The sequence below is a fragment of the Pristiophorus japonicus genome, chromosome 15, assembly GCF_044704955.1.
Source record: "Pristiophorus japonicus isolate sPriJap1 chromosome 15, sPriJap1.hap1, whole genome shotgun sequence".
Lineage (NCBI taxonomy): Eukaryota > Metazoa > Chordata > Chondrichthyes > Pristiophoridae > Pristiophorus > Pristiophorus japonicus.
Window position 1 is genome coordinate 55,577,506 of NC_091991.1, and position 15,003 is coordinate 55,592,508.

General features: G+C 42.0%; 1 protein-coding gene across 6 annotated transcripts in view; it reads right to left on the reverse strand.

Moving 5' to 3' along the window:
* itfg2 (integrin alpha FG-GAP repeat containing 2) overlaps positions 1–15,003 on the reverse strand; it is a 355,330-nt gene that overhangs the window by 146,036 nt on the left and 194,291 nt on the right. For 4 of the 6 annotated variants that reach the window (XM_070900462.1, XM_070900461.1, XM_070900463.1 and 1 more), the window contains one exon: positions 1,800–2,213. In XM_070900462.1, the coding sequence (XP_070756563.1) occupies positions 2,080–2,213 (134 nt within the window). In that variant the 3' untranslated portion in view covers positions 1,800–2,079. Of the gene's footprint in view, positions 1–1,799; positions 2,214–15,003 lie in introns of those variants that run through there. The other 2 variants (XM_070900459.1, XM_070900460.1) reach the window with 1 other exon arrangement.

Below are 15,003 nucleotides of genomic sequence, written 5' to 3' on the forward strand. Positions count from 1 at the left end.
AGCTCTGCTAACATGGGACAGTAAGTTTTTTCAATAAGCATGCTCTTCTGTGTTCTGTTGCGCAGTGCAATGTCTGGATGGAGATTAATTTGAACTATTTTTCTGGGAACGGTCTTTGGACATCTCAGGCCAATTTTCCAAATGTGCATTTCCAGCAAGGGTTTTTTTTCCGAGTCCATATTTGGAAAATCATCCCTCTACACCACCTTTTCCAACAGCCTCACTTCTGGCAATTTTTTCCCCACTATATACACAAACTTCCATTCTCTCTCTGCAGGAATTTATACACTCACTAGATTCTCAATTGCTACTTTGAACATTAGATTGTTCCCCAATGTGTGCTATAAGGAGATAGAGAAGCATTCAAAATAAGTTGAGGGTCTGCCTTCTATCACAATGTCAGAAGATAGATGAGGAAGGTCCATCTTAGCTCATCCATGGAGAATAAAGAATAACATGCTTTACCATCCTCACATCATGTGTCTCTCGAATGAATGTGAGGCTTTTGTCTCCACTATCCTATCCAAGTGTTGGTCCCGTGCAGAAGTGTTTTCTATCTTCTGTCCTAAAATTCCATTTCACCACTGTTAACCTATGCTCTCTGGTTCTATTATTCTTGCATACCTTGAAGTGGTATTTCAGCTTAACTTTATGCAAGTTATTTAATTTTTTTACATTTTTCAAACAGATCTCCTCTCAGTACCCTCCTTTCAAGGCTAAATGGAATCAGTTTCTCCAGTCTTTCATCATAATTCAATCTTTTTATGCTAAGCACTAATGTTGTAGCTCTTTTCTGGACTGCCTCCATGATTTGACTGTTTCTTTTATGTCTTGGTGACCAAAACTGAACAGAGTATTTAAGGGAGTTGCATAGTTATTGCATGTAATCTAGAGATTTATAATAAACTGACCTACCATTGGGCTCAATTTTCCCCAGTGATTTGTGCCATTTTTTGGAGCAGGCTGCTTTTTTTGACCCAAGTTAAAAAAAAACAGTTTCCCCAATCACTTTGTACCAGTGTAACTCAGGTCACTCGGGGCTGGGGGAGGGAGCTGGACTGGCATGGGGCTCGAGGCGATCTCGGGAAGCAGACCGGCATGCCCTTTGGCCAGGGCTAGGAAGCGGGACCGGCTTTAATAATTGGAGGTAATTTTCTGCAATAGATTTTAATGTGTTTTTAAATTGATGCAATATGTTTTAATGTGTTGGGAGTTGGCTGTATGTTTCACTTTGCAGCCTCAGCTCGCATTGTGTCCCTGGTTACCGTGGCAACCCGATCTTTTGGCGCAGGTCAAGGCTCCACCCCCAAAATTAAAGATCAGGTTAGGCCACGCCAAAATGAAGAAATCCAACGGGGAAACTTAGAACATTTTTTTTTGACGTACTTGGGTCAAAACAAAATGGGCATAACACTTCAAGTACGCCAAAAAAAAGCTTTGGGGAAAATTGAGCCCCATATAATTAAGCATTCTGTTCACTTTATATGTTGCTACTCCAAAGTGATTTGGCATCTTAGGCCAGATCGGACTGGATGTCCATTTAGTACTCTACGAGAACTTTACATCTCCCAATATACCTAGAGGCTTTGTTGACCCATCTGAACTGCTTTGACAAGCAGTTTCCTTCTCCTCTCATATACTGTGTGGCACTTACAATTCATTTTTCCTCAATTTAGAACATTTTGTAACACGTAATTTCTTCACTCTTATAATGCTTATGTATAACATTGGAAATATGAATTTCTCCTGGTATTCCTCTACATGTATTGATATAGACTAGTAATAGAGGCTATACCATGTACGATACCGGATTTTATTTTATTTTTGTACAATATGTTAAAACATTCTTTTAAGTGCCCTTTCTTCATTGTATGCTGATTAGACAGGGGAATAAGCATGGTTGATGTGGTGCACAGTCTAAACTCTCTCATTTGCTCAGAGACAGGTTTTAATTGATCACCTGTACGTCTCAGGATCCGTCAGAATGGTGACTTGTCAAGGGATGTGGAACCTATCCTGTTGGCTCACTAACCTAGAGAATAAAAACTTACATGTTTTGCTTTTTTTTCCCCAAGCAGCTTAAGGTTGATCAGACAGTTCCAACTTAGCATAGTTTGTGCTATTTATCCTCTTTGTGGCTGTGGCTTCAAGCTGGTCAGGAAAGTAGAGTGTCTGATGCAGCATAGCTTGGACAGCACTGCTGTTACTTGCATCTGAAATATATAGAGACAAAAACATAAGCATGAGTGATTTCTTTTATAATTTCTTTAATTTGCTTCTCATATTCTCTCAGGAAGACAGCTATTTCAGGAAGACCACTGTTTCAATGACCAAAGAACAAAACAACTTGCAATTTTTTAAAAACCCAGGCTGCAAGGGTTAAAATCTGACACTGGCACAAACCCCACCCCACTCTGTAAAACCAGAAATAGATTTCTGGAATCCAACACTCAATGAGGCAGAAATTGTCCGATGACCCCTCCCCCTAATGAGTTCTTATTGTATATTTGGCAGTTTTTATGTCCATCAAGTTGGAATTTGCATAATCCAGTGCATTCTCTTCCAAAGCTGGGGAGTGTTAATTATTTTCTCGTTTTGGTGATAAATTCAGAGCACCGTCTTTTGAGACATCCTGATTGAGCATGGCTGGCTTGGAATACTTTTCAGCTTGTTGTTCAAATTCTTTTCTCATTCAAAGATCTTGGAGGTTCCTAAGATGGGTTTCTCTCTTCTGCTTTAGGTGGTCCCGTCACGTGACATTTAAGTCATGTAATGTTATTCTCACATGCAACGTACAGGTTTAATACCGTTGGAATGTTGTCACCATGCAGCATTTAAATATATAATACATTAAAATTCTTGTGTATGTGTGCACTCCCTATTTAGTCACTGTTAATTCCTGCTGTCATGCTATTTTCATCATGTCTGTCTGTCGAGTCTAACCTACAGAGGAAAGATTTTCTGAGCTCCCACCACTTGCTGTGCCTCTCATGCATCAGGCAACTTTTTTGGAAAATTTCGTGTGCATTGATGTCAACTGGTGGAAGATCGTGGGCAATACGCCTGTAATTTTCCAATAAATCGTCCCATAGCATATGAGGCTTTGCCAGTAATGTGAAGTCTCTGAAAATGTTGCCATAAATTTCTATTTTTACTAAACTTTGCTTGAATTGTCCCAGCTCTCATCTCTTAGGTAGGTGATGTTGTGCTCCCTAGCCAAGGCCTAATTGTTTTTCTTGGTTCCCTCTAACAGCAGCTGCCACTTTGACATTGGCCTCACTGGATCATTTCCACAGCTGGCACCCTAACCTGACCTCCACCCTCATTCCCCTGAAAAACTCTCTCCCCCCTCCCTCTCTCTACCCCCCTCCCTCTCCCCCCTCCCTCTCTCTCTCTCCCCCCCTCCTTCTCTCTCTCTCCCCCCCTCCTTCTCTCTCTCTCCCCCCCTCCCTCTCTCTCTCTCCCAACCCCCCGACCCGACCCAACCCAACGCCACCTACCTGTAAATCTGGTGCTGGGGACGGGCCCTGCCCGTGGTCTCGGGCCGGCCCATTCAGCCTTCGGTCCCGAAAGGCCTGCCTGAAGCACTTTCACACAGGTAGGAAGATGGTTTATTTAATCTTTTCTTTGCTTATAAATGTTTATTCAGGTTGGATTTATTTGTATAATATTTGTAGAAGTATAAATAAGGATTTATTATAGAATTTAATCACTTCCCTTCCCCCCACCTCATTCTGGACGCCTAATTTGTAACCTGCGCCTGATTTTTTAATGTGTAGAACAGGTTTTTTCAGTTCTACAAAAATCTTCACTTGCTCCATTCTACTTTAGTTTGGAGTACGTTTTCACTGTGGAAACTTTCAAATCAGGCGTCAGTGGCCGGACACGCCCCCTTTTGAAGAAAAAATTCTGTTCCAAAGTAGAACTGTTCTACCTGACTAGAACTGCAGAAAAGAAAATGTGGAGAATTGCGATTTCTAAGATAGTCCGTTCTCCACCAGTTGCTCCTAAAAATCAGGCGCAAATCATGTGGAAACTTGGGCCCATGGTGTGGGATATTGAGGCAGTTGAAAGGGTTCAGAAGAGAGCCACAAGATTAATACCTAGTTTAAAACACCTTAGTTAACCAGATAGGCTCAGGATTTGGGTCTGTACACTTTAGAAAAGTGTAGACTGCGGGACGATTTAATTGAGGTTTATAAAATAATGAAGGACTAGATTGTATTTATATGGACCAATTATTTCAACTGAATAAGTTAGGGAGGACCAGGGGTCAGGCTTACAAATTATGTAAGGCAGAACTAGGTTGGACGTTAGGTGATTCTTCTTTTCCCGGAAAGGGGACCTGTGGAACACGTTGTATTCTTTCAAGAAAATGCTGGACCTCTTTCTGGTTGGGGCAGAGATCACCTCATCCGAGAGGTTTATATGCTATCTTGTAGCAGAGCAGGTCTCCAGTCGTCTTGGATAACCCTTACCACTGGACCAAGACCTATCTCTGTCAAGCCCATGTGGTGGCTGGTGTGCAATGGCCAGCACACGTTAAAAAAAATCCATGCACAGGCATCTTCCACCCCTTCAATTGGAGTTCAGGAGTGGAATATCGGGTCCTTCATCGAAACATCTGTGAACTCGTGGAAGCAAGTCATCCTCGTTCAATGTATGATGATGATGCTGCTATCATATAAATCAGGTCTATATGATCTGCAAGACTAGTTTCGATTGACTAAGGAGTCGGAGAGCAATTTTTTTGATATCCCCCCTTAATTTTCCCTGGATTTTCACCTCTCCCAGGACATTATATGGGTCCAGGCAGGTGGGATTATCCGTATGTGACAGGCTAGAAGGACGAGTGGGTCTTTTCCTGTCCATCATTTTTGTATATTTGAAGTTTGACTTGGACACAATTGTCCTCACCCGCCATTAGTATCCTTCCAAGGGTCAAGGATGTTTCGGAGCGGGTGCAGGACATTCTGAAAAGGGAAGGTGAACAGCCAGTTGTCGTGGTGCATATAGGTACCAACGATATAGCTAAAAAACGGGATGAGGTCCTACGAGACAAATTTAGGGAACTAGGAGCTAAATTTAAAAAGTAGGACCTCGAAAGTAGTAATCTCAGGGTTGCTACCAATGCCACGTGCTAGAGTAGGAATCGCAGGATAGCTCAGATGAATACGTGGCTTGAGAAGTGGTGCAGAAGGGAGGGATTCAAATTCCTGGAGCATTGGAACCGGTTCTGGGGGAGGTGGGACCAGTACAAACCAGCCAGTCTGCACCTGGGCAGGACCGGAACCAATGGTATAGGGGGAGTGTTTGCTAGTGCTGTTGGGGAGGAGTTAAACTAATATGGCAGGGGGATGGGAACCTAAGCAGGGAGACAGAGGGAAATAAAAGGGAGACAGAGGCAAAAGATAGAAAGGAGAATAGTAAAAGAGGAGGCAAAAAACAAAAAGGGCTACATTACAGCAAAATTCTAAAGGGGCAAAGTATGTTAAAAAGACAAGCCTGAAGGCTCTGTGCCTCAATGCGAGGAGAATTCAGAATAAGGTGAACGAATTAACTGTGCAGATAGCAGTTAACGGATATGATGTAATTGGCATCACGGAGACATGGCTCCAGGGTGGCCAAGGCTGGGAACTCAACATCCAGGGGTATTCAACATTCAGGAAGGATAGACAGAAAGGAAAAGGAGGCGGGGTGGCATTGCTGGTTAAAGAGGAAATTAATGCAATAGTAAGGAAGGACATTGGCTTGGGTGATATCGAATCGGTATGGGTGGAGCTACGGAATACCAAAGGGCAGAAAACGCTGCTGGGAATTGCGTACAGGCCACCACACAGTAGTAGTGATGTTGGGAACAGCATCAAACAAGAAATAAGAGATGTGTGCAATAAAGGTACAGCAGTTATCATGAGCGACTTTAATTTACATATAGATTGGGCTAACCATACTGGTAGCAATGAGGTGGAGGAGGATTTCCTGGAGTGAATTAGGGATGGTTTTCTTGACCAATATGTCGAGGAACCAACTAGAGAGCTGGCTATCCTAGACTGGGTGATGTGTAATGAGAAGGGACTAATTAGCAATCTCGTTGTGCGAGGCCCCTTGGGGAAGAGTGACCATAATATGGTAGAATTCTTTATTAAGATGGAGAGTGACACAGTTAATTCAGAAGCTAGGGTCCTGAACTTAAGGAAAGCTAACTTCGACGGTATGAGGTGTGAATTGGCTAGAATAGACTGGCAAATGATACTTAAAGGGTTGACGGTGAATAGTCAATGGCAAACATTTATAGATCACATGGATGAATTTCAACAATTGTGCATCTCTGTCTGGAGTAAAAATAAAACAGAGAAGGTAGCTCAACCGTGGCTAACAAGAGAAATTAAGAATAGTGTTAGATCCAAGGAAGAGGCATATAAATTAGCCAGAAAAAGTAACAAACCTGAGGACTGGGAGAAATTTAGAATTCAGCAGAGGAGGACAATGGGTTTAATTAGGAGGGGTAAAAATAGAGTATGAGAGGAAGCTTGCCAGGAACATAAAAACTGACTGCTAAAGCTTCGATAGATATGTGATGAGAAAAAGATTAGTGAAGATAAACGTAGGTCCCTTGCAGTCGGATTCAGGTGAATTTATAATGGGGAACAAAGAAATGGCAGACCAATTGAACAAATACTTTGGTTCTGTCTTCACGAAGAAAGACACAAATAACCTTCCGGATGTACTAGGGGAACAAGGGTCTAGTGAGAAGGAGGAACAGAAGGATATCCTTATTAGGCGGGAAATTGTGTTGGGGAAGTTGATGGGATTGAAGGCCGATAAATCCCCGGGGCCTGATTGTTTGCATCCCAGAGTACTTAAGGAAGTTGCCCTAGAAATAGTGGATGCATTGGTGATCATTTTCCAACAGTCCTATGGACTGAAGGGTGGCTAATGTCACATCACTTTTTAAAAAAGGAGGGAGGGAGAAAACGAGTAATTATAGACCGGTTAGCCTGACATCAGTAGTGGGGAAAATGTTGGAATCAATTATTAAGGATGAAATAGCAGCGCATTTGGAAAGCAGTGACAGGATCGGTCCAATTCAGCATGGATTTATGAAAGGGAAATCGTGCTTGACAAATCTTCTGGAATTTTTTTGAGGATGTAACTAGTAGAGTGGACAAGGAGAACCAGTGGATGTGGTGTATTTGGACTTTCAAAAGGCCTTTGACAAGGTCCCACACAAGAGATTGGTGTGCAAAATCAAAGCACATGGTATTGGGGGTAATGTACTGACGTGGATCGAGAATTGGTTGGCAGACAGGAAGTAGATAGTCGGGATAAATGGGTCCTTTTCAGAATGGGAGGCAGTGACTAATGGAGTGCCGCAGGGCTCAGTGCTGGGACCCCAGCTCTTTACAATATGCATTAATGATTTGGATGAAGGAATTGACTGCAATATCTCCAAGTTTGCAGATGACACTAAACTGGATGACGGTGTGAGCTGTGAGGAGGACGCTAAGAGGCTGCAGGGTGATTTGGACAGGTTAGGTGAGTGGGCAAATGCATGGCAGATGCAGTATAATGTGGATAAATGTGAGGTTATCCACTTTGGTGGTAAAAACACAAAGGCAGATTATCTGAATGGAGGCAGATTAGGAAAAGGGGAGGTGCAACGAGACTTGGATGTCATGGTTCATCAGTCATTGAAAGTTGGCATGCAGGTACAGCAGGTGGTGAAGAAGGCAAATGGTATGTTGGCCTTCATAGCTAGGGGATTTGAGTATAGGAGCAGGGGGGTCTTACTGCAGTTGTACAGGGCCTTGGTGAGGCCTCACCTGGAATATTGTGTTCAGTTTTGGTCTCCTAATCTGAGGAAGGACGTTCTTGCTATTAAGGGAGTGCAGCGAAGGTTCACCGGACTGATTCCAGGGATGGCTGGACTGACATATGAGGAGAGACTGAATCAACTGGGCCTTTATACACTGGAGTTTAGGAGGATGAGAGGAGATCTCATAGACACATATAAGATTCTGACGGGACTCGATAGGTTAGATGCGGGAAGAATGTTCCCGATGTTGGGGAAGTCCAGAACCAGGGGACACAGTCTTAGGATAAGGGGTAGGCCATTTAGGACTGAGATGAGGAGAAACTTCTTCACTCAGAGTTGTTAACCTGTGGAATTCCCTGCCGCAGAGAGTTGTTGATAGTTCATTGGATATATTCAAGAGGGAGTTAGATATGGCCTTTACGGCTCAAGGGATCAAGGGGTATGGAGAGAAAGCAGGAAAGGGGTACTGAGGGAATGATCAGCCATGATCTTATTGAATGGTGGTGCAGGTTCGAAGGGCCGAATGGCCTACTCCTGCACCTATTTTCTATGTTTCACCTTAGGAATCTGCACTTGATTCTGTGAATAATTATACAAATTAGTTTACATTGTAGAGCTGAGTGCTACCAGCACTTGACTTTTCGGAAGGGATTGACAGGAGGTCTAAACATGTGAACTGACTTAAACCTGAAAACAAAAATAAGCCCCTATATGTATAAACTGTGATATGAGGTTTGAACCTTTCTGACCTAATGCTTCCCATGGAAGGAGAAATAATACACTATTATTACTCCTTTATACATCGTATATTGAGTACAATATTGGGTGCAACACTATCCCATTCTGTATCACTAGGACATGCATTCCATGTTTCAGCGATATGACACCATAGCATAAAATACACTGTTAGACAGATATAACACTTCTGCAACGGTTAGATGGATTTTATAACAAGAAAATTATCCCACCGAGCTTTTTGATGCCAATGTAAGCCACAGTAGAGATGTTTAACAGTTTACTATTTTCTGAATCCCAAGGTGATATTATTTTTGTTGTACAGGATACCTGCTTTCACTCATCATTCTTCAAAATAATTTTTTTGCTGGTAAATCATAGCAGATATCAATGACAAGAATGTTTCTGTTATGCTCTTCCTGAAGAGTTAAATCTGTCATATTTAGTACAAGACTAGAATTTAACCTGTAGTGGATTAGTGAGAAATAACATTTTCTGAATAATAAACTAAAATTGTTTTACCCAAAGGGGTACAGAAATGTGAAAGGTTAGACATAAACATATGCTACTGATTTGAGAGTAAGTGGCACTGGATTGACAAGTATTTCATTTATCAAACACTGAAAACAAGACTGGATTTGATTTGACATTTTTTGGTAGGGCTGAGGTTGATTAAATGTTATCTTTCATAGGATTATGAGACTGTGTGTTGCGAACAGGAATTCCATATGATTGGAGTGAAAGGGTAGACAATTTACTTAAATGGAAATGTACACATCTTTTGCTTACACGGTTGTAACTGGAAGGATCCTGCAGCATTTTGTTGTGATCTGACAGGAATAGCCTGTGCACTGCACAGAACCAGTGAGGGGGAAAGGACTCACATCTGAGCTTCATTACCTGCTTTGAGTATAACTATGTCTGAAATGGGTGAAGTAACACATGCATTAAATATTGAATTAGCTTAAAAGAGAAGTCTACCCAACAGAATCTTCGCATCCTGTTTAATGCAAGTTGCATTACAAGAAGTTCATGGCAAGATTCCGATCCATTTCCTGAAAAAACAGGAAAAGGAAACAACCTGAATACACCTTGACCTCAAATGAAGAGAGAATCAATCCAACACCTCAGATTATTCAGTGGCACCTATGCCACATAGAAGCAGGACATGCATTAACGCCTGTAATTTCTCCTCGGAGTGAGCTGATTTAAGGAAGGCTGGTGAGTGTAGTCCAAATGCTTCCTCAGGGGGAATGCTTTCTTTCAAAGCCAGTCTTGCATGTCTACTGGCAGCCATTCAAGAGCAGCGCTGGTAGCAGTCTGGGTCCAGATCAACAATCAACATGGGAAATGTTTAACCAGGAAATCTAAGCAAGGAAAGGAATGTGTTTTTAAATGATTCAGAAAGCAGTTGGAATGAGGAGATAAGAAGCAGAGATTCAAATCTCACTGTAAACAGCATTAATTAATACAATAACTCAAAGGAACTTAGAAAAATAAATGAACAAGTTCTCTCACACTTTGCTTTAAAAGAGGGAATCAAGCTTCCGATGGCATAGCAAATTTATCGAGTTGAGAAGGTGAATCATATAGATCCGAAAAGTCCGAGGTTCAACCCCCAGTCTGTGCTGAACTAGATGATCTCAGCTGGGATGGTGGCAAGGTCACAAGAGCTGGTCTCAGCTTTCTTAGGCTGGGAAGGAATCAGTGCATTCCAGAGAAGAGGGGAGAAGCTGGGCCATCTCACGAGTGTCCACATTAACCAAGCAGGCCTCAGCTCCGGTACATCTACAAGAGGCAGTACTCAATCTAGGTGAACTAAGGTGAAGAGAACTGGAGCAAGGGTAGAGAAACATCGAGAAAACAGTGACCAGGCCATAATTAGGTCCCAAAAAACCCCCAAAAAGAGCAAAATAAAGATGAAGGTATTTCAATGGGAAAAAAAACAATTTCAACAAAAGAAAATGGGAATTAGCCAGGATAAATTGAAAAGGAAAAGTGGTAGATAAGGTAGACAAACAATGGGAAATGTTCAAACAGATGTTTTAAGATACAAACTAGACATATTCCCACAAGATGTAAAGGAGCTGCAGAAATGCTGGAGTTCTCTGAATGCTTAGCGAATATCAAATTAAAATTAAAGGATAGACAGAAAGGAAAAGGAGGCAGGGTGGCATTGCTGATTAAAGAGGAAATTAATGCAATAGTAAGAATGGACATTAGCTTGGATGATGTGGAATCGGTATGGGTGGAGCTAAGGGGCAGAAAACGCTAGTGGGAGTTGTGTACAGACCACCAAAACACAGTAGTAAGGTTGGGGACAGCATCAAACAAGAAATTAGAGATACATGCAATAAAGGTACAGCAGTTATCATGAGTGACTTTAATCTACATATTGATTGGGCTAACCAAACTGGTAGCAATGCGATGGAGGAGGATTTCCTGGAGTGTATTAGGGATGGTTTTCTCGACCAATATGTCGAGGAACCAACCAGGGAGCTGGCCATCCTCGACTGGGTGATGTGTAATGAGAAAGGACGAATTAGCAATCTTGTTGTGCGAGGCCCCTTGGGGAAGAGTGATCATAACATGATAGAATTCTTTATTAAGATGGAGAGTGACAGTTAATTCAGAAACTAGGGTCCTGAACTGAAGAAAAGGTAACTTTTGATGGTTTGAGGTGTGAATTGGCTAGAATAGACTGGCAAATGATACTTAAAGGGTTGACAGTGGATAGGCAATGGCAAACGTTTAAGGATCACATGGATGAACTTCAGCAATTGTACATCCCTGTCTGGAGTAAAAATAAAACGGGAAAGGTGGCTCAACCGTGGCTAACAAGAGAAATTAAGGATAGTGTTAAATTCAAGGAAGAGGCATATAAATTGGCCAGAAAAAGCAACAAACCTGAGGACTGGGAGAAATTTAGAATTCATCAGAGGAGGACAAAGGGTTTAATTAAGAGGGTGGAAATAGAGTACGAGAAGAAGCTTGACGGGAACATAAAAACTGACTGCAAAAGCTTCTATAGATATGTGAAGAGAAAAAGATTAGTGAAGACAAACGTAGGTCCCTTGCAGTCGGATTCAAGTGAATTTATAATGGGGAACAAAGAAATGGCAGACCAATTGAACAAATACTTCGGTTCTGTCTTAACGAAGGAAGATACAAATAACCTTCCGGAAGTACTATGGGACCGAGGGTCTAGTGAGAAGGAGGAACTGAAGGAAATCTTTATTAGGTGAGAAATTGTGTTAGGGAAATTGATGGGATTGAAGGCCGATAAATCCCCGGGGCCTGATAGTCTGCATCCCAGAGTACTTAAGGAAATGGGCCTAGAAATAGTGATGCATTGGTGATCATTTTGCAACAGTCTATCGACTCTGGATCAGTTTCTATGGACTGGAAGATAGCTAATGTAACACCAATTTTTAAAAAGGGAGGGAGGAAGAGAGAAAGCGGGTAATTATAGACCGGTTAACCTGACATCAGCAGTGCGGAAAATGTTGGAATCAATTATCAAATAGCAGCACATTTGGAAAGCAGTGACAGGATCGATCCAAGTCAGCATGGATTTATGAAGGGGAAATCATGCTTGACAAATCTTTTGGAATTTTTTGAGGATGTAACTAGTAGAGTGGACAAGGGAGAACCAGTGGATGTGGTGTATTTGGAATTCCAAAAGATTTTTGACAAAGTCCCACACATAAGAACATAAGAATATAAGAATTAGGAACAGGAGTAGGCCATCTAGCCCCTCGAGCCTGCTCCGCCATTCAAAAAGATCATGGCTGATCTGGCCGTGGACACAGCTCCACTTACCCGTCGCCCACTCCTCATAACCCTTAATTACCTTATTGGTTAAAAATCTATCTATCTGTGATTTGAATACATTCAATGAGCTAGCCTCAACTGCTTCCTTGGGCAGAGAATTCCACAGATTCACAACCCTCTGGGAAAAGAAATTCCTTCTCAGCTCGGTTTTAAATTGTCTCCCCCATATTTTGAGGCTGTGCCCCCTAGTTCTAGTCTCCCCGACCAGTGGAAACAAACTCTCTGCTTCTATCTTGTCTATCCCTTTCATTATTTTAAATGTTTCTATAAGATCACCCCTCATCCTTCTGAACTCCAACAAGTAAAGACCCAGTCTACTCAATCTATCATCATAAGGTAACCCCCTCAGCTCCGGAATCAGCCTAGTGAATCGTCTCTGTACCCCCTCCAAGGCTAGTATATCCTTCCTTAAGTAAGGTGACCAAAACTGCACGCAGTACTCCAGGTGCAGCCTCACCAATACCCTGTACAGTTGCAGCAGGACCTCCCTGCTTTTGTACTCCATCCCTCTCGCAATGAAGGCCAACATTCCATTCGCCTGCCTTATTACCTGCTACACCTGCAAACTAACTTTTTGGGATTCATGCACAAGGACCCCCAGGTCCCTCTGCACCGCAGCATGTTGTAATTTCTCCCCATTCAAATAATATTCCCTTTTACTGTTTTTTTTCCAAGGTGGATGACCTCACATTTTCCGACATTGTATTCCATCTGCCAAACCTTAGCCCATTCGCTTAACCTATCTAAATCCCTTTGCAGCCTCTCTGTGTCCTCTACACAACCCACTTTCCCACTAATGTTTGTATCATCTGCAAATTTTGTTACACTACACTCTGTCCCCTCTTCCAGGTCATCTATGTATATTGTAAACAGTTGTGGTCCCAGCACCAATCCCTGTGGCACACCACTAACCACCGATTTCTAACCCGAAAAGGACCCATTTATCCCGACTCTCTGCTTTCTGTTAGCCTGCCAATTCTCTATCCATGCTAATACATTTCCTCTGACTCCACGTACCTTTATCTTCTGCAGTAACCTTTTGTGTGGCACCTTATCGAATGCCTTTTGTAAATCTAAATACACCACATCCATCGGTATACCTCTATCCACCATTCTCGTTATATCCTCAAAGAATTCCAGTAAATTAGTTAAACATGATTTCCCCTTCATGAATCCATGTTGCGTCTGCTTGATTGCACTATTCCTATCTAGATGTCCCGCTATTTCTTCCTTAATGATAGCTTCAAGCATTTTCCCCACTACGGATGTTAAACTAACCGGCCTTTAGTTACTTGCCTTTTGTCTGCCCCCTTTTTTAAACAAACAGAGGCGTTACATTAGCTGCTTTCCAATCCACTGGTACCTCCCCAGAGTCCAGAGAATGTTGGTAGATTATAACGAATGCATCTGCTATAACTTCCGCCATCTCTTTTAATACCTTGGGATGCATTTCATCAGGACGAGGGGACTTGTCTACCTTGAGTCCCATTAGCCTGTCCAGCACTACCTCCCTCGTGATCGTGATTGTCTCAAGGTCCTCCCTTCCCACATTCCCGTGACCAGCAATTTTTGGCATGGTTTTTGTGTCTTCCACTGTTTAAGGTCTCAGCCATTTCCACATTTCCCATTATTAAGTCCCCCTTCTCATCTTCTAAGGGATCAAAACATTTACTTTAGTCACTCTCTTCCATTTTATATATCGGTAACAGCTTTTATTATCTGTTTTTATGTTTTGCGCAAGTTTACTTTCGTAATCTATCTTTCCATTATTTATTGCTTTTTTAGTCATTCTTTGCTGTCGTTTAAAATTTTCTCAATCTTCTAGTTTCCCACTAACCTTGGCCACCTTATGTGCATTGGTTTTTAATTTGATACTCTCCTTTATTTCCTTGGTTATCCACGGCTAGTTATCCCTTCTCTTACCGCCCTTCTTTTTCACTGGAATATATTTTTGTTGAGCATTATAAAAGAGCTCCTTAAAAGTCCTCCACTGTTCCTCAATTGTGCTACCATTTAGTCTGTGTTCCCAGTCTACTTTAGCCAACTCTGTCCTCATCCCACTGTAGTCCCCTTTGTTTAAGCATAGTACGCACGTTTGAGACACTACTTCCTCACCCTCAATCTGCATTACAAATTCAACCATGCTGTGATCACTCATTCCGAGAGGATCTTTTACTAGGAGATCGTTTATTATTCCTGTCTCATTACACAGGACCAGATCTAACATAGCTTGCTCCCTTGTAGGTTCTGTAACATACTGTTCTAAGAAACAATCCCGTATGCATTCTATGAATTCCTCCTCAAGGCTACCCCGTGCGATTTGATTTGACCAATCGATATGTAGGTTAAAATCCCCCATGATTACTGCTGTTCCTTTTTCACATGCCTCCATTATTCCCTTGATTATTGTCCGCCCCACCGTGAAGTTATTATTTGGGGGCCTATAAACTACGCCCACCAGTGACTTTTTCCCCTTACTATCTCTAATCTCCACCCACAATGATTCAACATTTTGTTCATTCGAGCCAATATCATCTCTCACAACTGCCTTGATATCATCCTTTATTAACAGAGCTACCCCACCTCCTTTCCCTTCTTGTCTATCCTTCTGAATTGTC